This window comes from Capsicum annuum, chromosome 5 (assembly GCF_002878395.1).
Source record: "Capsicum annuum cultivar UCD-10X-F1 chromosome 5, UCD10Xv1.1, whole genome shotgun sequence".
NCBI lineage: Eukaryota > Viridiplantae > Streptophyta > Magnoliopsida > Solanales > Solanaceae > Capsicum > Capsicum annuum.
Window position 1 is genome coordinate 214313845 of NC_061115.1, and position 21661 is coordinate 214335505.

Sequence of the window (21661 nt, forward strand, 5' to 3'; positions counted from 1 at the left end):
ATCGAGTTGCCCCAGGCAGGGTGAGGAGCAGCCTCGTGTGTTCCATTGTGGTCAGTGCGGCGGATTGGGTGGTCAAATGGGCAAAACGGTGCGAACGGGCCATTTTCGAGCCAAATCATTGTGCTATAACCCACGGTTTTTGGGGTGGGATCGGGCATGATTTAGGCCAAAAATTGATCGGGCTGTCCCAGGTAGGATGGAGAGCGGCCTATTATGGTCCATTATGGTCAGTGGGGCGGTTTGGGTGGTCAAACGGGCGAAACGGCGCGAAAGGGCCATTTTCGGGCCAAATCGGTATGCTATAGCCCACGATTTTTGGGGTGGGACCGGGGCCTGTGATATGATAAATACTTGGAAATACAAGAAAAGGCACAAAACATACTCCAAAATAGTCCACAAGTTCAAAGAACAGAGGACCCCTTTGATGACCACTCTCGGATTCAACAAATACAACAAGGATACATTATAAAAATGGTGTATTTCACACCAAAACAGCCAACAAAACAACAATGGTGTGAAGAACAAGATGAACAACAATAACACAAGTTTCATATTTAATAAAGGACCCAAAACAATCCACTACACAAGATAACAACAACAAAAGTAAAGATAGAAAGTAAGACATATCTTATTACAAGGCCTAAGAACTAGGGTGTGGATTGAACACCCAAACCCTTAGAAACATGTAATAAGAACACCTACACTCTTCTTGGACATAAGAGGGACCTCAATCTCCCAAGCACCCAACGTTCCAAGCCAAGAACAAACAACACAAGTGATTCCACACTTGGTGTTCACCTAATTTCGGGTTTGCCTCTAAGAGAAGAGAGGACTTGTGTTACAAAGTGTTACACACTCTCAAAATATCATCAATAACTAATGAATGAAACCCTAAAAGGTTCTATTTATAGTCATTACAAAAATAGAAGCTAAAATGTCTAAAATGCCCCTCTAGAGATAGGTGCCCTTTAAGTGTAATGTAGGGATTGTCTTGTTGTGTTTCAAGGCTCATCTTTACACTTCAAATGTGAGATTAGGGTTGGGTTGGTGTGTTTTAAGTCCTTCACTTGCACACTCCAAGTGTCGGGTTCATTACGCTCTCATATACGTCCATCTTTGTGATCGTACTTGTATCAGCCCGGGCGTGATTTGGGTCAAAAATCGATCGGGTTACTCCAGGCAGGCTGGGAGGTGGCCTAGTGTGGTCCATTGTGCTCACTGGGGTGGTTTGGGTTGTCAAACAGGCGAAACGGTGTGAACGGGCCATTTTCAGGTCAAATCTTTGTGTTATAGCTCACGGTTTTTGGGATGGGCACGGACGTGATTTGTCCCAAAAATCGACTGGGCTACCCCAGGTAGGCTGGGGAGCGGCCTAGTGTGGTCTATTGTGGTCAGCGAGGCGATTTGGGTGGTCAAACGAGTGAAATGGCGCGAATGGGCCATTTTTGGGCCAAATCAGTGTGCTATAGCCCACTATTTTCGAGATGGGCTCGAGGCCCGGGCATGATTTGGATCGAAAATCGATCGGGCTGCTCTAGGCCGCTGAGGAGCGGCCTAGTGTCGTCCATTGTGGTCAGCGAGGCGGTTTGGGTGGTCAAACAGGCAAAACGGCGCGAACGAACCATTTTCGGGCTAAATCAGTGTGCTATAGCACACGGTTTTTTGGGGTAGGCCCGAGACCCGGGCGTGATTTGGACCAAAAATCTATCAGGCTGCCTAAGGCAGGCTGGAGAGTGCCTAGTTTTGTCCATTGTGGTCAACGGGGCGATTTGGGTGGTCAAACAGGTGAAACGACCCGAACGAACCTTTTTCGGACCAAATTGATATTCTATAGACCACGATTTTCGAAGTGGACCCGGGGCCTGGGCGTTATTTGGATCAAAAATTGATCGAGCTGCCCCAAGCAGGCTGGGGAGCAGCCTAGTGTGGTCCATAAAGATTTAAAACATTCAACAATAACTTTGTTAGATACAAGCAAATTCCTTTAAATTGTTACCTAATTCTCTCTTCTGATACCTTCGTTTTAGCAATTTTATTTTTCTTTTGTATAACTTTATTGATCGACATGAAATACTCGTACAACGCCCGTACGGTACTAGTAACAGTAAAACTAAATGAATCACACTAGTAGTTTAGTTGTTGGGACAAGGAACAATCCCAAAACAAATAAATTATACTTTCCAGCATTTAATTATGAATATTAATTAGACCCAAAAATAAGAACCATCCATGTAGAAGGTAGGATAGATAATCCCTTATCGTTTGGTTTGAGGTATAAAAAATCTAAGGGATAAGTTATCCCAGGATAAAATAAAAAATCACTTAATCCCTTGTTTGGTTGGAGGAATTAATTCAACCCGGAATAACTTATCCCACCATTTTCCCCTTAGTGATGGGATAACTTATCCCATATACATGGTGGAATAAGTTATCCCGGATAATCCCGGGATAACTAATCCCGATATTAGCTATCCCGGAATAACAATTTTCCAACCAAACGACCCCACGTCTATCCCATCCTGATAACTAAACGCCTCCGTAAGGAATACGACTGTACAACAAGAGAACTGCACACCCAGAAAGTATAAAATGCAATGTTGGTAAACAACAACATACCCAGTGATTTCCCACCTAGTGGGGTTTGAAGAGGGTCAAATAAACGCAGTCCATACCAATACCTACGAAGGAGAATATTGGTATAGTATACAATGTAATATTTCAAAAATGAGTATTTCTCTGGTAATCTTTTTGAGCCTCACGAGTACACAGTAAATTCTCCCAAAATTTATATCCTCTCCTCGACATTCAACAGTGACAAGATACAAGACTTTATCAAGAACAAATGCTAAAAAGCCGCCACTACGCATTAAAATATAGCTTTAGTGAAATTGTCAAAAGATTTGCTTCCTGAAAGAAAGAAATGAGAAATTTGATTGAATCATGATACAAATTAGAAACAAAAAATTGATAACGAACATTCACATCAGGTTGAGAACCATTTGGTTCCCGTAAAATCATGAGCTCTCCCCTCGACTTCGCTTTGCAGAAAAATGACCATTTTCTTTTGATGTATTGTCCAGAACTGCAGTACTATCCTTATCCTTCAATTTGAAAGTCCAACCTAGAAAATCGGACTCCGGAAACAACAAAGTTGGAGTTGCTGTGTAGAATGCAAGGGGGACCTGTTTAACTCGCCTCCTAATCTGCAATTAAGTATCATAGTTAGACTGCCATTACATGCAACATTAACATTAATAATAGAGGAGGGCAGATGGCCAGCATACAACATGGAGACGGAGTTAAAATGCCAACAACAACATATCCAGTGAATTCCCACAAAGTGGGGTCTGGGGAGGGTAAAGTGTACGCAGTCCATATCACTACCTCAGATGAAGTAGAGAGGTTGTTTCCGATAGACCGAAAAAGGAATGTCAAAAACCCAATACCAAAAGGAAATTTAATCCTACTACTGTGAGGTCTACGACAGCCACAAAAGAGAAATGGCAAAGCAACTCAGGCCATTTAATCAAACGACACAACTCATCGGTTAAAGCAATTATAATACTGAAGAGAGTATGTCAGCCAATTGCAGCAAACTTTTCTAGAAAAATTATTGTCAACCAATAAGTAAATGATTATCATTATACAACCAAAACAAATGTAGTTGCTTAGTGAACATTACCTCATCACCAAAAATTGTTGCATATGAACCAGAACTGAAATCGTTGACTGCTACTTCAGTAGTTTTAGCTCTTACTGTCAAATCATTCTCAAGGGACAAAACAAATCTAACAACACGTAAAAGAAGAAACAGACTTAGTTCAAAAGCTCAATTAAACCAACCATAAATGCCCATCGACACAGGAGAAGCTATAATCATATGATACACTTACCTTGAAACCGGTGGGCAGTAGTGATGACGGAGTGTGTCAACTTCCCACAAAGAACTCCCTGTGGAATGGTAGAATTCAACACATCATCTATGTCAAAAATAGTGTTTTAAACAAGCAAAATGAAAACTTTACATTGAGGAAGCGCTCACTAGTCACTTCTATACCTTACAAATACCCCAACAACCAAAGCATTTCTAATGACTAAGCAAACACACTCGGAATATTGATCCAGAAAACTTAACTTCCACTTAAAGGTATACTTGATCAAGTTATGCTAATAAGCAAATGTTGAAACGACAAGGAGTTAATTTACACTTGTTCACAACCCCAATCCAAAGATCCTGTAGCTAAAAAAGACCAAGTAATTCCTTGGCCATCCCTTTCCACCGAAAGAAGAATGGAAAGTATTCTCCGCCAAAAGAGGTAGTAATATAACCCCAAAGAAAAAAAAAATTAATTAGACAAGTACCCATTCAAGTTGATTGGGGACTTTGAAAAGCCTTTTACCAGATTAGAAAACAAAAAAAGAGACGGCAAAATGCGTGACACTACATTGGTTGACCTACTGAAGCTCAGAGTTGTAAGGTCATGGGAATGCATTTTCAACACAATTTAGAAGGAAACAAGAAGTGGTACAGGAGACTGTGATAGCTGAATTATTGAACTTTATAATGTCATGAAACAAGAAAATTACTCATTGCATTAGTCTTCAAAGGATCAGTCTGCTTGTCATCAAAAGGATCAATGCCAGTCTTCATGCTTGATTTTACTCTGCTGGGACTGGAGACGTTGGTGCTATCATCAGCCCCACTCTCTGCACTTTTAATGTCTGTAGTAGTCTCATTACCACCCTCCTACAAAGAATTTTTACCTCAAATATGAGCTTTACAAATCTACAGTTACAAGGTAGCAGGCAAAAAACTTTACTATGACATTTTCCAAACAGAAATATTTTGCACCTGTGACCCACAAGTTTTTTGTTGAGAAGGAAACATTTTTTGTATAACTATTTGCTGCATAAAACCTGCAGTCATTCATACTTACAATGGAATAAAGGAAGATGTACTAAGCTATAACCTACTTACAGAGATCCTATAACATCAACAAAAGATTCTACATCTTCCATATATCATGTTTACACAAAAAATAGAAAAGGGCATCTTCCTGCATCACACAAGTTGTGTGTCATCCATTCACAAAATAAATAATAACTACTACTCAATCACAAACTAGTTAGGGTTAACTACATGAGTGTTGTACATCCATTCTGCTCTATTTAGATCCGTTTCGCTCCATTGCTCAATAAATTTGTTTTCTACACAAGCTAGGGTTCCCTAAATCTCAGTTTAGCCCTTCACTGTCCCACATAGATACAAAATCTCAAACAATGACTTCAGCAGAAAAGTAGGGTAAGATGCCATAGTCTTACCTGGTGCACCAAGCAATTTATGGAAGGATGTCTCCTCAAGAGATTATGAATTAGAGCGACAATGACTAATGCTCCAGAAGGAGGGACAGCAAGTGATAGCCAACTGAGTTTTTTACAAAACGAAGCTGCCAAATATGCAGGAAGAAGTGGTGATTTCAAGCATGAATCAAGAAGCTGCAAGTGACATTCTGCAATTAGCGTCCATAAACATAACAACTACATCTACCATATTGCAACATATTGAAAAAAATATTTCCATCCAAGACAATCACAAATTAATTGACAAGTAAACCATGTTGTACTGACACCTTCTCTTTATTGATCAGAAATTAACTGATTTTTCAATGAGTAACACACGAAATATCACATAGCTCAAATATCCCTTTTCTGCTTGATAAGATCAGTTCAGTATGCATACTCCTCCAGAGAAACCAATGATGGAACTACGATGGACTTCATGAATCTGAATTCACTTCCTAAACTACAGAAATGACAGTAATCCAATGACAACCATATACAGAAAATATAGAATATGCAGAATTTTTCCAAGTTTACAGTATTCATACTTTCCTTGGGTGCATGCAACAAAGAAAGTCTGATAGTCCCTGCCTTCAGGTGGAAATTCATGTTACATATGGGATTGGTATAAACTATAATCCCCAAAAAAATATCTCATAGTTTGAAAGTCCGCATAGCAACCATACAACGAGAGAAAAATAAAAATTTTGCCATTACCTGGAAAAACCTAGCCCTATGTTTTGCCATAAAAACAGAAGATTCCAATAGAGCATAGAGCTTTTCATAGAAGTTGGGGTAATCTAGACCATGTTGTGTCATGAGAACGAACAAGCTGCTAAGAGCCATCACACTGACTACCCCGCCAATATCATATGACCGGGTTAAGAAATCACTGCATATGAAAAAAGTACTGGAGTCACTCATGAAGACTTATTAAGTCTGAATGAATAGAAGCAATGAGACAAACAAGAAAAGAGTACAATGTATTACCACAACATGAGAGGATTAGACAGATAGGGAATAACAACTTGATGAAGGTTCACCAGAACCTGAGATCACAAAGCAAAAGAGAGAATGTTAGAAATCGTCATAACAATCACGTTTCAGGAGTTAGAAAGCAGAACAGAATCACAAACAAAGCTGGCTTTGGAATAATACCACTTCAACCAAATCTTTTGAGAGGGTCACTGGAAAAGTTAATGTGAAATAGATTTTACTTCTCTGTCCCAGAATTGTTGCCCATCGGCTTTCAAAGGCTAGTTAAGGTTGGTGAAAGCTAAGGTTACGCTAAAATTTCACAAATGTGTACAGTTTCATGATAAAGATAACTCATGAAAACTGCTAAATCATATTGAGGAACTATTAGCCATAGGACAGATATCTATTTTTTCACATAAACATGCTATGCACTACAAAACATTAAAGTTCAAATGAAAATAACGATGTAATATGACAGCATCACTAACCACAACTTGGATCAAGTTGTGATACTGGATAAGAAAAGAATAGATGGAGCAGAGATCATGGAAGTACGGATGTTCCCAAAATATGAAAGCAAAACCTTGTTCCAATGCATGAAACAGATATCCACTCAATGGAACTGTTTATTTACCTCTTTGTAAAGATCAACTGGAAGTGGTAGTCCAAGGAATGATATCCAGGCTTTAGAAAATCTCAGTTTCATCTTTTTTGCGATGTTGGCTGGAGATAAAACCTAAAAATCACAAAGTATTCAAAATATTAGCTTGCATCAAAACCCAAAGAGAATCAGTAAATGTCCATAAAGAACACACTAACAATGTGAGGCACACAGAGGAAAAGGTCTTTTTTTAATTCTTAATTTCTTTTCTTTTTAAATTACAAAGTTTTTACAGTAGATACCTTGATATTAGTTGCTTCGTCCTTGCACTGCTTTCCGGTGTGACCTTTCTCATTTTCTTTTCCAGTAAATATACCTAAATCCACATAAATTTAAAATCACATCAATAGGCAATAAGACAAAAATATTAAGTTAGAATAGGTCATATTGCACGCATTGCCAAGAAGAATGATACGAGCAGCTTGCTTTAGGTAGGTCATATTGCACGCATTGCCAAGAAGAATGATACGAGCAGCTTGCTTTAGGCCTGAAATAGTAAAAACTAAAAACTGCTAAAATTTAAATTGTAGAATCCTGTCAAACTCTATTTTTCTTTTCCTTGTGATATGGTAATTTCTCTAGATCTTCTCCTCCTCTCGATTTTTCTTTCAAAAGCTTTTTTATGGATAAATTGTTCTTCGATTTAATCAAGAAGTTTGATTTCTCTGTTTGTTCAATGCCAGCTTCGCCTTTTGATTCCTTTCCTTTACATAGTCAGATTTTTAGTGAACCTTGTATTTGCTTCTAACCTTTGTAACCTGGGAGCGTTCACCATAGGTAGAAGAAGTTCACAATGTACGTGAGTTCATCAACAACCACTCGGTCGGATATGATGTTGTCTGGTTTGGATGAGGTTCAATTTGATAAGGAGAGGAGACCTTGCTTATTAATCTACACAAGTCGTGACAATTTCACCTTTCTCAGATGCATAGAATCTAAAGCTTGCTTTTGTATTTTTGTACGTGTATGTTTAGTGGCTAGAGTTATTTGTAATAATTGATTTTGATATCAACAATGAAAATAAGCTCTTTCCATACTCTACTGATACTTGATATGAGAAATAGCCCCCTTAAAAACATCACACTCCATTCAACTTCTATAAGACTGCAACCTACAGTCCCGACTCCCGACTAGGTCACTAACCATTTATGAGTGCAGTTACAAAAGTAGTCTGGTGAATCAAACACGATTTCTGACAGGAAATGAACTATCAAGGTGTAATGACCTGAGAAATGGCAATAAAATGAATGCAGTCACTCCAGTTAAAAACTAGAAAGACAGAGGGAAATAACTAACACTAAAATCAACAGCCACGATCAGAATTCAGTTAATGAGCTCCGGGGTCTCAAATGCAGCCAGCTGGACAAGTTCTGTTATAAAGCCTAAAAAACTCGTTTGGCAGAGTATTATGGCATAACTGGTATAGTCCAAATTCTCGTCTCTCTTTCTATCCTCTAACTTGATTCTATTCTATTCTATTCTCTTCCATTCTACAGGTTACAAGCTCATCTATGGAGTCGAGTAGATAGTTTTCCATATTTTTAGTTATCCTTTAGTTTTCATAGTTGTAATCATCATTCAATATCAATCAATATACTATCAGAAAATTGTCCCAAAAATATTGTGATTACTCCTTTTTAGCTTTTGAGAATTGAGATCATAACACAAGGGCAGCCCGGTGTACAAAAGCTTCCGCTATGCGCAGGGTCGGGGGAAGGGCCCCACCATAAGGGTGTATTGCTTGCAGCCTTGCCAATGCATTTCTACCAAAGGCTGTTTCCAAGGCTTGAACCTGTGACCTCGCATTTCTGCCAGAGGCTGTTTCCAAGGCTTGAACCTGTGACCTCCTGGTCACATAGAGGCAACTTTACAAGTTACTCCAAGACTCCCCTTTAGCAAATGAACTATCAAGACTCGATGAATTGAAGGCTTATTTTCTATTTTACTGCACTTTCCAGCAAATGAAGCAGTATGCATGGAGAACATTAGTTGATCATTGTGACATTTAAACGAGTCTTAGGGAAGTTAGGGTGTGTTTGGTATGAAGGAAAACATTTTCTTGAAAATGTTTTTCAATTTTTTCATGTTATTTATTTTCCTCAAATCTAAGGAAAATGACTTCCCTTCAAAAAGTAAGGAAAACATTTTTCAAAACTCTCTTTCAACCTCGCTCTTAAGTTGAAATATTCATACAACACCCAAAATCACTCATCCTTACTCCGACCCCCAATCCCTACACCCACCGCACCCCTACCTCATTCCCCTATCCAAACCCATACTCCCCCCCCCTCCCCCTCCACCACCTTTTCCAAAAAAATATTTAATTTTTTTTTTAAATTCAAACTTTTTCTTACCCTGACCCCCTCCCTCAAAAAAAAATTAGAATTTTTAAATTTATTTTTAGAAAAATTTTAAATTTTTCCTTACCCCACCCTCACTCCCCTACCTCGACCCCTACCCCCCATTCGAAAAAACTATTTCAAATTATTTTCTTACCTCAACCCCTAACCCGAAACTCAAACCCCTACTCCCTTCAAAAAAAAAATATTTAATTTTTTTTTTTAAATTCAAACTTTTTCTTACCCCGACCCCCTCCCTCAAAAAAAAAATTAGAATTTTTAAATTTATTTTTAGAAAAATTTTAAATTTTTCCAAACCCCACCCTTCACTCCCCTACCTCGACCCCTACCCCCCATTCGAAAAAACTATTTCAAACTATTTTCTTACCTCATCCCCTAACCCGAAACTCAAACCCCTACTCCCTTCAAAAAAAAAAAATATTTAATTTTTTAAAAAAAATTCAAACTTTTTTCCCTCCACAACCCGACCCCAGCCCCACCCTACCAACCCCCCCCCCCCCCCCTTCCAAAAAAAATAATTTTTTACTCACCCCACCCTTACTCGCTACCCACCCCCTACTACCCCCCTCAAAAAAAAAAATTCTTACCCCGCCCTTACTACCTCATTTGACAACCTCAACCTCTACCTACCAACCTCCTCCCAAAAAAAAATTAATTTTTTTAATTTGTTTTTAGAAAAAAAAATCAAAACTATTTTCTTATCCTATTTGTTCTCATTATTTTTGTTAAATATATACAAATACTTTTAGAAAATATATACTTAACCAATTTGCATAACGAACACAAGAATATACATAAAAACCAACTTATTTTTCTAGAAAACGTTTTTCTTCCTTCATATCGAACAAACCCTGAAAAATATAGCGTCAAATAATTTTCTAAAATGTATTTTCACTATTTAGCTAAACACTAAAATGTATTTTCTGAAAAATACTTTTCATTCACCAACTAAACACTAGAAAACATTTTCCATAAAATATTTTCCATCCACTAACCAAACATAAGAAAACAAGTAAGAAACCAACGGAAAACATTTTCCTTCGTACCAAACACACCCTTAATCTCCTCTATCAACTATCAAATTGAGGCCACAGGAAAGAAAGATCATAACAAAATCAAGACTTTAGTTGTTGTAGTCTGTCACTGTGTTGCACATAAAAGATACACAAATGCTAGAATACAGGTTTTCATGTTTGGTAACACAATGAAACAATCTGTTGTTCTATTACTATGCAGAAAAATACAAAATTGTTTTCAGCAACTAGAGAGTCCAAGACAAGAAAATAGTCCATCAAGTTCTTGTCATATTAGGTAGAAGTAGAATGCCTGCCTATAATAGGAAAATGTGAATAGGATTAAGCCGTGGAGGTCAAGTTGAGATTGAAAAATATTCTATATATCTATATAAAATATTTTTGTCGCATTTTGACTAATAAAAACACTATATAAACCAGTTTGATCGTCCTAGTCTCCACACAACCAACACTTCAAAACAGAATCACAAGAACACGAATCAGAAAGAACTCTATCATGGGAACAGCTCTTCTGGTCTTGCTGGTTTTTGGCACTCTTACTTACTGCTTAGATGCAAGATTACAGGCTTGCCAGCCGAGTGGAAAAATCAGAGGCACAAAGCCACCTCCAGGGCAATGTAACCCCGAAAACGACTCAGATTGTTGCAAACAAGGCAAGATGTACCCCACTTACAAATGTTCGCCTCCAGTGACCGGTAATACCAAGGCTGTTCTAACACTAAATAGCTTCCAAAAGGGTGGAGATGGTGGTGGACCCTCGGAATGTGATAATCAATACCACTCTGATGATACTCCAGTTGTTGCCCTTTCAACTGGATGGTATAGTGGAGGAGATAGGTGCCTCAACTATGCCACCATAAGTGCTAATCGAAGAAGTGTGAAGGCTAAAGTTGTAGACGAGTGTGACTCAACCATGGGATGTGATGACGAACATGATTATCAGCCTCCATGCCCAAATAACATAGTTGATGCCTCTAAAGCTGTGTGGGAAGCCTTGGGTATACCTGAAGGTGACTAGGGTGATTATGACATTACATGGTATGATGCTTAGCGCATCATATATACTACTTATTGTACCATTCCAATATGATGATTATGTTCATACACACATCACGATTCATGTGTAATATGTGGTGTAAATACTAAGTACTAAATTCTCATGTTTGTAGTTGTGAAATTACAGTGTAATGAAATTCTGTTCATGAAGACTTTTGAAATATAGTAATATCAAAGTCATGCCAATGAAAGACACATGATTCATGAAATCTAAACAGCACTTAGTTTAGCAGCTAACCTAAACCTACTACAATTCGACCAAGATCAATCAATCAATCAATCAACAAGGCCTCCACGCATTAGAAGCTTTAGCGAATGATGTTTACAATCATAATATTGCAGCTATAGCGGGGCAACAAAGAAAATAATTATACAGTGAAAATAAATGTGTTTGAGATACACACATTCAAAATACTCAAGACAATATATCAGGTAGCATCCTGCGGAGAGTGCATCAAATGCAACTTCTTTTGCAGTTAAATTTTTCCTCAATGACACTACAGAGCAGGCTTGACACTTGTCTGAAAGATGGTAATGATTAGCTTCTTGAAGCTGCAGAATTTGTCACAATAAACAATCAAGATAGCAGCAGCCAATTGCAAGCTGTTAGTGTTTGTAGTACTTGTCCGGTTTGGAATTGGCATAGATGTCTAAGGGTGAAATTTAAATCAATAAAGAAAAGGAAGTAATTTCTTTCTCCTTCTTTAGCGTAAGGGTTTGCCTCCTAATACTGAATCATAAGTATTTAAACATTTTTATTAACATTAACGACCAGACCTCTGAGAGTTGCTTCCTGAATCCAAAAGAGACAACTTTGGGTTCTCCCAATAACTAAAAAGTGTAGCACGCCTCAATCTAATTAGGGTATGCTTTGGTGGAGGAACAGCATCAGAAAAGGAAGGATTGTAGCTTAAAAGACTGCATAATTAGGCTTCAGTCTCAAGTTAGTAAAGACTGCATAAAGCTAGACTATTTTTACACCAATTCCTTCCTTATTCAGTCGTGGAACCAGCTATACTGTGTACATATGGCAGGGTTATGAATTGGCCAATTATTAAAATCTGAGCTTTTTAACTTTATAGTGATACCCTCTTCCGGGGAAAAAATATTTAATGATTTAAACTCGATAATGTGGGATACAGAGCTGCAGAACTTCATTTAGCTCTACAGTTGGTTGCAGGGTCCTCTGCTTCTCACGTTAGTTGTGTTAACTTATCTTGGTCTGTGGGAAACAATTTGATATCTGGCAGTCGCGATGACCATAGTGATACATATAGTCAAGACAATAAGTCAGGTCACATCCGATCCAAGGGGTACTACCTCAGACACAACCTTGTTTGCCAGTTAAGTACACTACACAGTGGCAAGCTGATTTATTGAGTGTCCTGTTTTACAATCTCTCGTAATTGATCTCAAGGGAAGCAAGATGATTAGAATGTAACAAAACAAAGACCTAGTTTGTTGTAGCGTGTTTCAATATACATAAAAGATATACAGATGATAGAATAAAGGTTTCGTGTTTAGAGACGAGCTTAAATCAATAATCTGTTGTTCTATTACTACTCAGAAATATGCTGTAACCATCAAGGAAGTAAATATAAGCTATAATCAAATATGTCCTAATAACAAAAAGGAACTTGACTGCTAAACTTCATAACTAAACCACAAGAACAAGAACCATCAAGATTGTTTCATTTCCCGGGGCTCGAACCTCTCGAGGGATTTCAACCATCCCAACTCAACCCAAGTTAGTAAACAATAATTTTCTTATTTCAATGTTATGATACTTTCATCAAAAAATCAGCAGTAGTTAATTGGTACAAGGAAATGTATTTCCTTACACGATAGTGATGGAAACGTAACACATACCAATAATTGACATATTCAAGTGTGACAAAATAATTGCAAACCTACAACGTCAGTTTATGCCCAAAAAGAAACAAACAAAAAAAGAAAAATTAGACAAAAGATTTCTTAATATCAATAAATTAAAAGCAACAAACCCATTGCACTCCCACAACGTAATTAATGAGTGATCAAAATTTGTTTGTCCTTGCATCATAATTTATATTTTGAATGCCCTTAATGAGAAAAAGGGGCTCAATAAGAGAGAAGGCTTGACATCAATTTAAGAGGATTTCAACATACAATGCGAATTTGTTGAAAAGAAGTTTGCCACATTATTTTAACAATATTTGAGTTCCACTGAACATGGTTTCTCCGAGGAGACAGCTTTCACATCGCATGTTATTGGGCTTCTGATTTTAATTGCTGGCCCTAGGGTCAAAGCACAAGATTCTGGAAGAATCAGCAACACCTGTCTCAGAGGCTATTAAATCTAGGTCTCATAATTCTAAAACACCCTTGTTACTGGAGTGTTTGGCATTATCACCTTTGTTGGTGGTGAAGAACCAAAAGAAACAGAAAGTCTATGCAATTGATGAGGCAAGTCATTAATCCAAAACTGCGTCCTAATGTGGCTACTGCTAAACCTTTACCAGCAACGATAACAGCAGTTGTATCTTCATGGTCTTCCCTTCTTACTACCATGGATGAACACCTAAGCCAAAAAAGTTGGCAAGGGTCAATCTCCTGCTTCTCAACTCTTCTAGACAAGGAAGACCGATCTGTGCGCATTGCAGCAGGCAAAGCACTTGCTTCAGTTTTTGAAGTCTGGAGTCTTGAAAAGTTTTCTGGCAAATCTAAAGGATCTAGTGACAGCTCCATAGATGAAGCTAACAAATCTAGTGAATATAACATATACAAGGATTAAGGGAAAAAAGTCCTGTACCAGGTGTAAATGGAATAACATGGTCAGTGAGGTTCTTATAGACGTCCCCCCCAACTTGCTTGGGACTGAGTCTTAGCTGTTAGCCTTGTTTTAGAAGTTAAATAGGGATGAAGCACTATGTCTGGATTAAATAATTGGGAAAGTGAAATTACCTGCAGCGTTCCACATATCATAGTTTGACTTGACATCTGAACCTTCCAAGGGAGGGATATGTGATAGTAGATGATATAACTTGAGAACTGAGAGGTCCAAGCTTTAAACCATGAAAGCAAAGTTACAAAAGAGAAATATTGAGCCCAATGTTTTCACACGAATAAACTAAAACTTCCTGGGTAATGACTAAAAGGAAGAATTGCTTCTATTAGTTGAAAATAGATGCGGCATGCAGAACCAAAAGAAAAAACCATCATATACACTTGGTCAAATCGCAACATATTTAATAGTAGAAAGTAGAAACATCTGATGGGATGGAAAGAAACAAGACTTCTATTGCAAATTAAATTGATATATATATATCCTGGATCTGAAAAGGTGATAAAGGGCGCAGTTTACAAATGACATGCCAAAATAACCGTTTTCAATTCTCTAAGACATGCAAATTATGTGATCTGTAGAAGAGTTGGAAAAGAAAAGCCAATTGAAAAGAAAACAAGGCTGAACTTGGCATCTACAATTTAGATAAGGATATAAAAGGTGAACTAATACTGTTTTTGAGAACCATCATGCAGATGAAATTTGATCAGAATTGACGGGCAAGATGCAATAACCTGGCAAATATAATTTAGCTGAACCTTTGTCCGACCGATTTTTCTTTAACATCCTAGCTATCTGGATTAAATCTAGGGGTGCCTCAATAAAATTAAAGGAAAATGAATGGAAATTCTTAACTTATCCTTCCATCCAAATGGGAAGGTCAAAGAACACAATTTCATGGTAAATAAATCTCACTGAAGCATCAAAAGTAGATGACATAATCATATTTTTTATTTTTATTATGATAACTGTGGTGTCCGGGCCAGCTTGTGTGCACCTCGACTAAATCCACGGGATACCTACCACCTGCCACCTCCCACCAGCAGTAGGTACCAGTAACTCCGTCCACCAAGGCTAGAACAAATGAGAAAAAATCACCTAGTGTCTCTCTGTTGGGATTAACCTGAGACATCATGGTGTTCATCCCACTTCATTGAACCACTAGGCCACAGCCTTGGGTGCATGACATTAATCATATTTGATACAACATTACTTGCCTTGGCTTTCTATAACACAAATATCTACCATAGTTAATCAAATGTTGCAAACAATCAGCACCCAATACAAAAAGAAAAAAAAGTTATAATACATTAATTGAGAAAGGAAAAAAAATTGTCCACGTGATATAAAATGGAATTAACCATCAAGTAATTTCTCACGGAAGGACATAAGCTTCAGTCAGATATTTAAACCAACCTTGATTCTGGCTGGTTCACACCGCTGGTGTCTAGGCCCTCCCTTCTATCGTCTGATAGTAGAAACAACAAAAAAGGGATGAGAACAGGTGCAAGAAAAATAAAAGAGGTAAAGACAGGATGATATTAATATGGAGTAAATAAGGTAGTTATACCGGAGATATCTTTGGCTCCTATGCGTTGGGAAAGCTTTTTGAAGCTGATATAAGTAAAATATCTGATGAAAGAAACCAACTGATCAGAAAAAACATATAAAAATGTATTTGGGCTGATCATTATTTAACCTGATTAAACATGAATGCAGCCAACAGACAGAACTGTCTGAAGCTCAATGAAATGTCTCAGCATATAAGAACGTATCTCAGCCATGCTAAAAATAGAATTAAGAGAATCCCCTACTTCCATTCTCCTTAAAAACATAATCATTTGAGGAAATAGTCTTCATACCGTATATCAATGTACTTAAAATACTTCGATGAGAGCAAATCGAGCAAAACATCATGGACATCGAGGGAGGAATGAACCTGCAACATAGAAAGAAAACCAAAGTATCTTTGTTTGACCATTAGAAAGAAAACAAAAGTATCCTCAAATGAAGTTCCTTGCAAAAACTACGAATGCAATAAATAAAAGATGTGGCCATTACTGTAACTTACAACGCGATCAAGAAGCCTGTGGTAAATAGCAGAGTGAAACTTCCCACCATTTCCAACTTTCACAAACTCCATCAACGTATCCAACACAACTTCCTAATCATTCAAACCAAAGTTAAAACACACAGATCATATCCTTCAATGAGATAAACTTTACTCCCCTATCCCAGTTTATGTAGCACCTTTCGAATTTTGAGATTCAAACAGGTCTTTTCTTTAACAGTAATTTTTCCACATATCTTTTTAATATTTTCATTCGTGCGACTTAAATACTTTATAAAAGTAGTTTTCAAACATGTAAATTTTCTTTCAAATATGTAAATTTTCTTTCAAAAAAATTAAAGATTATATACCCGAATTCACAGTTAAAATTAAGGGTCGTTTGGCCATGAAATTCTTTCACTTTTTTTCCCGGAGCTACACGTTCAAAAAAAATTGGTATTTACTTTTTCCACTCTAAATTACCCAGACAAATTCAAAAACAACTCTAATGCATTTCATGGCCAAACAGATATCATTTTTCACTTTGAAAGCAAAAACTATTCACAATGAAACATGGCCTGACGATAACTAAAATTTTGACTCTCGAAATTCAAAGTGAGCCACATAAATTGGAAAACACAGCGAGAGACAAATATTTAAGAAGTCGGAGTGGCCATTACTCTAAGTGCCTCATTGGATTCGGAACAAATAGCAATATCAAGGAGGTATTGAACGAAGTCATCAAACTTAGAACGAACCCAGGTTCGATAAATAAACTCGGGATCATTCTGCGAGACTGAATGAGTAGAAGAAGGGAGTTGGGGAAGAAGAGGAAGGAAAAATGATTGAAGAGAAAGTAGAGATTCGAGTGCGTATTTTGGACGAGTAGATGGAGTGATGAATGAGAGGAGAAGAGGGAGATTGTTGATGTGTGCTCTTGATGAAAGAAGTTGGTGACCTAGGGTTTTCAGGTCTGATAATGAGTATTTATCTTCGTTTTTCTTCTGCTTCTTTGATGCCATAGAAGAAGAGATTACTTTGATTTTTGAGTCAATTGGAAATAGCTTAACAAATTTAAGCTATGGGAAGCAATTACAGCACTGTGAATTGAATGAAAATGTGTTTTGCTTGATCGAAACACCGTTTGGATTTCTAGGTGAGACTTGGAGGAAGTGTAGAGGAGGAGGGAGGGTTTTGGCAAACACAGGGTTTAAGGTAAAGGGGGAGAAAAATGAGTTGAAAGAGATTAAAGGCAAAATGACTCAATTTTAACTGGTGACAAGAATAAAGAAAGTGATTATATTAAAATAATTAAAAAAAATAAAAAGATTAAAACTTTTTTTTAGTTTTTAATTTAACAAAAAAAAAAATAAAAATTAATAAATTTAGAAAAAAAATAAAAATCTCCCTCCCTCGTCCAGCCATCCCCCACCCCTCCGCCATCGACCCCAGCCCCCTCTCCCCTACCTCACCCTACCCTACCCCCTATCCCAACACCCTCACCTTGCCCCAACACCCCATCTCAGCCTCATTCCCAGCACCCTCACCCCACTCAGCCCCTTCCCAACACCCACACCCCACCCAGCCCCCTTCCCAGCACCCACCCCCCCATCCAGCCCCCTTCCAACACCCTTACCCTTCTCCACCCTCATTCCCAGCACCCTCACCCCGTTTCCAGCCCCCTCCCCCCTTCCAAAATTCAAATTTTATTTTATTTTTAAAATCTTTCCAATCAATTCAATTTTTTTCATATTTTGGGGGATTAAAATTTAAATTTGAAATTTTTTTTATTTGGGATTCAAATTTAAATTTAAATTGAAAGTGAGTGATAGCAAATATTGAAAAATTAGTAATTTAATGAATAAACTTGAAAAAACTTAAAGTTTTTGCGAATTTGTTAAAGATATCCAAATTTAAAAATCAAAATTCATTATATTTGTATATATGAATTTATAGTTAAAAATTTAAATTAGTTGGAGAAAAATTTTAATTATTTGGAATGAATTTGATGTTTAATTTGTGAGCAAGAATAAAAACATGATTATTCAAATTTTTCTACAATTTATAAATTTTTCTTATTTAATTAAATTAATTTTAATATTTAATTTGTTATGTAATATTTTAAAAGTGACTTGAAATTTAATGAAATGCTAGAAAATGACGTGGCATACGTGGCAGCTGACGTGGGAGAGTATGATATACTCTTCAAAAAAGTGTTTAAAATATTATTTTTAGTGGGTTCAGGAGTTCAGATGACAAACATGTAAGTAGAAGTGTGCAACTTATAAAACCGACTACAAGGGTCCATCGAACCATTTTGCCTAAATTAAAAAAAGGGGATAAATGGGTCCACAATATTATTAAATTAGAAAATATAAAGTTGCTTAAACAATTAAGACAGTTATTCGACAATTATATTAGTTGTTTCAACAACTATCAAAATAACTTTGCATAGTTATTAAACAACTTTACAAAGTTGTCGAATAATTTTGATAGTTATTGAGATAATCTTTTTTAATTATTGAGGCGAAAATATTTAAATTTTTAAAATTTAGAGCGCCATCACTTAATTGAGAAACGTATTTATTTAAGGTCCCTTCTCAAACCCCAAAGTTTGGTATAACACTCAACTAAGAGTTCCACAAATATTATAGGACTAGTTACTAATAGCCCGTGTAAGGCACCGGCTCAATAAATATTTTAAAAAAAATTATTTTAATTATTGTGATTTATAGTATTTTTCACATATTTTTTAAAAATATATAACAGATTATTCTTTTTAGATATTTTAAGTTGTTAACTATTGTAATTTATAATATTTTTTTATTTAAATTTCAAATGTTTATATGATCATAAAGTGATATAGTAAAGTTACGATTGAAACAACAAAACAGACATATCTTAATGACTCAAAACAACTAACTAGAAATGATATATCAAAATTATTATAAAAAATACTTGTAAAAAAATTTAAATGGTCATAATAATTAATTAGGAGTGACATAGTAAAATCATAAGTGAAACAGCGAACCAGACATGTCTAATTAAAAGTGATATAACAAATTACTATACAAAAATATTTGGGTGAAGCAGCTAGAACAGACATGTCATAAATATCTATTTTACTTTTTTATTAAATATTATTAATTTTATAATACATAAATAAAATTATAATATTAATTAGAGATGATATAATAAAATGATGAAAAAAACAACTTATGAAGTAGGCAGGAGAAACAGGCATGTTGATGGTGACCTGCCTACTTCTCCTCCTCATTCCCTCTTATAAGATATACTAGATATCAATGGCCCGTGCCAATATATATTATCTTTTGTGTTAAATTATGTGACACAAATAGAATTTAGATAATCAATCATTAAAATTATTTAAGTTTTTACTTATTGTGATTTATAATTTTTTTTCTTCTATTTCAATTTAAGCGACACTGATATAATTTTTAGAGTCAGCCAAATATTTTATATCTTTTAAATTTTGTAAGTTGTTAATTTAATAATTTATAATTTCTTGTACATAATTTTTCAACAAGACTCTCTTTGCCCCGATTTATGTGGCACAGATAAAGTTCAACTATCAATCTATTTTTTTAATATATATTTTTATATTAAGTTCTTAATATTGTTATTTACAATATACTTTATCTCATTTTCAAATGATATATGTTACTTTATGTCTTACTCTGTTCCATTCCAATGCAATTTATGTGGCACTAATATAATTCTGACAGTCAATTAAATTTTTTATGTTGACATATAATTTTTCTAATGTTTAGATGACCATAATAATTAATTAGGAGTGATATAATAAAATTACGATTGAACAACAAAGCAAACATATTTTAAATAACTCATGATAACTTATTAGAAGTGATATAACAAAATTACAATAAAAAATAGATATGAAAAAAATAAGCGGGCCTCGTATAAGATATCAAGTTAATTTAAAACATCAATAGTTTTTTTTTTTTATGTAACTTTTTAATACTTAGATGACGGATAATAATTAATTTGCGATGAAATAGTAAAATTATGGTTGTAGCATCTGAAGCAGACATATCTAAAATGTCCATTTTTTAAAAATTAAATATTATTATTTTCTTAATACTTAAATAATATACAATAATTAATTAAGGGCGGTATCGTAAAATTATGAAGGAAACAGGCACGACGAATATAGTAAAATCACGAAGGAAGCAGGCACGACAACCTTCACCTGCTTCCCTAGTTAATTTATCTTTTTTTTTTTGTTTATTTTAGCTTTTTTATTAAATATTATTAATTTTTTTAATATTTAAATGACGCATAATAATTAATTTGGGATGAAATAGTAAAATTACAATTGAAGCAGGTGAAACAGACGTATCTAAAATGTTTATTTTATTTTTTTTATTAAATATTATTAATTTTTTAATACGTAAATGATATATAATAATTAATTAAGAGTAATATCATAAAATCACATAGGAGGTCCGTGACCTTCACCGGCTTCCCTTCACTCTTCCATATATTAGAAAGTAAAATAAAGGAACCTCATAGGCGTTAGTTGTCAAATAATTAAGCTTTGATTTGAGTTTTGGGAATGAAGTAATTAAGTTTTAAATACAAAACAATTTGGTAAACAACAATTAAGCTTCAGTTTTGTGTTAGGTCAACAATATAGATATTTACTAGCCAATGCACCTCAATAGTTCAATTTAGACTCTTTTCATTTTTATATTCATTAAAATTGGTTATCTAATTTTTTTATTGACATACAAATAGTGTTTTATATATCAAATTAATATAATTTATTATAATTAAGTGATTCAATGAAGTAAAATATATATTAATAAGTAAGTCTTAATTTCAACTATTTAATTAATATTTATAAAATAAAATTATTGTCTTTACGTAAATCTATAACTTTTGAGTTAAAGTCTCCCTGTCCAAGTTCCTTTTATGATTTGGATTGAGTTGTATTGCTAGATATTAAAATTCTATTTTTATAAAAAAAAATTGTGAGTCGAGGATTTGTCACGAAATAATCTCTATATCCCTACAAAGGAAAAGGAAGATGTGTGTACATACTATCATTTTCGAACTTCACTGTGAGATAGTTAAAATAAGAAAGTGAAAAAATGCTTATTTTCTCAAAATAAAAAAAAAAACCACAAAAAATATGTTCCTTCATAGTGATCACACTTTTTTTTTTTTAATACACTTGCGATTCATTTGACCATAGATAGTATTCAATATATTTTACAATACATTTTTGTTTTATTCTGGAATATTTGTTTGGCCATATGTAAAACACTTTAAGAGTCGTTTTCACCGATTTTTGTTTTAGTTTTTACATTTTTT

General features: G+C 35.3%; 1 protein-coding gene across 1 annotated transcript; it reads right to left on the reverse strand.

The window, feature by feature from the left end:
- Positions 1–2828: 2828 nt before the first annotated feature.
- LOC107871276 (protein NUCLEOLAR COMPLEX ASSOCIATED 4) lies at positions 2829–17568 on the reverse strand. Its single transcript, XM_016718155.2, has 15 exons — positions 16984–17568; positions 16325–16417; positions 16116–16192; positions 15824–15885; positions 15670–15721; positions 14373–14473; positions 7222–7295; positions 6953–7054; positions 6331–6389; positions 6058–6232; positions 5323–5496; positions 4588–4747; positions 3894–3951; positions 3683–3788; positions 2829–3203 (listed from the first exon to the last, which is right to left on the reverse strand). The coding sequence occupies exons 1-15, from the start codon at positions 17323–17325 to the stop codon at positions 3015–3017; spliced, it is 1824 nt and encodes a 607-aa protein (XP_016573641.1). The 5' UTR covers positions 17326–17568; the 3' UTR covers positions 2829–3014.
- Positions 17569–21661: the final 4093 nt, after the last annotated feature.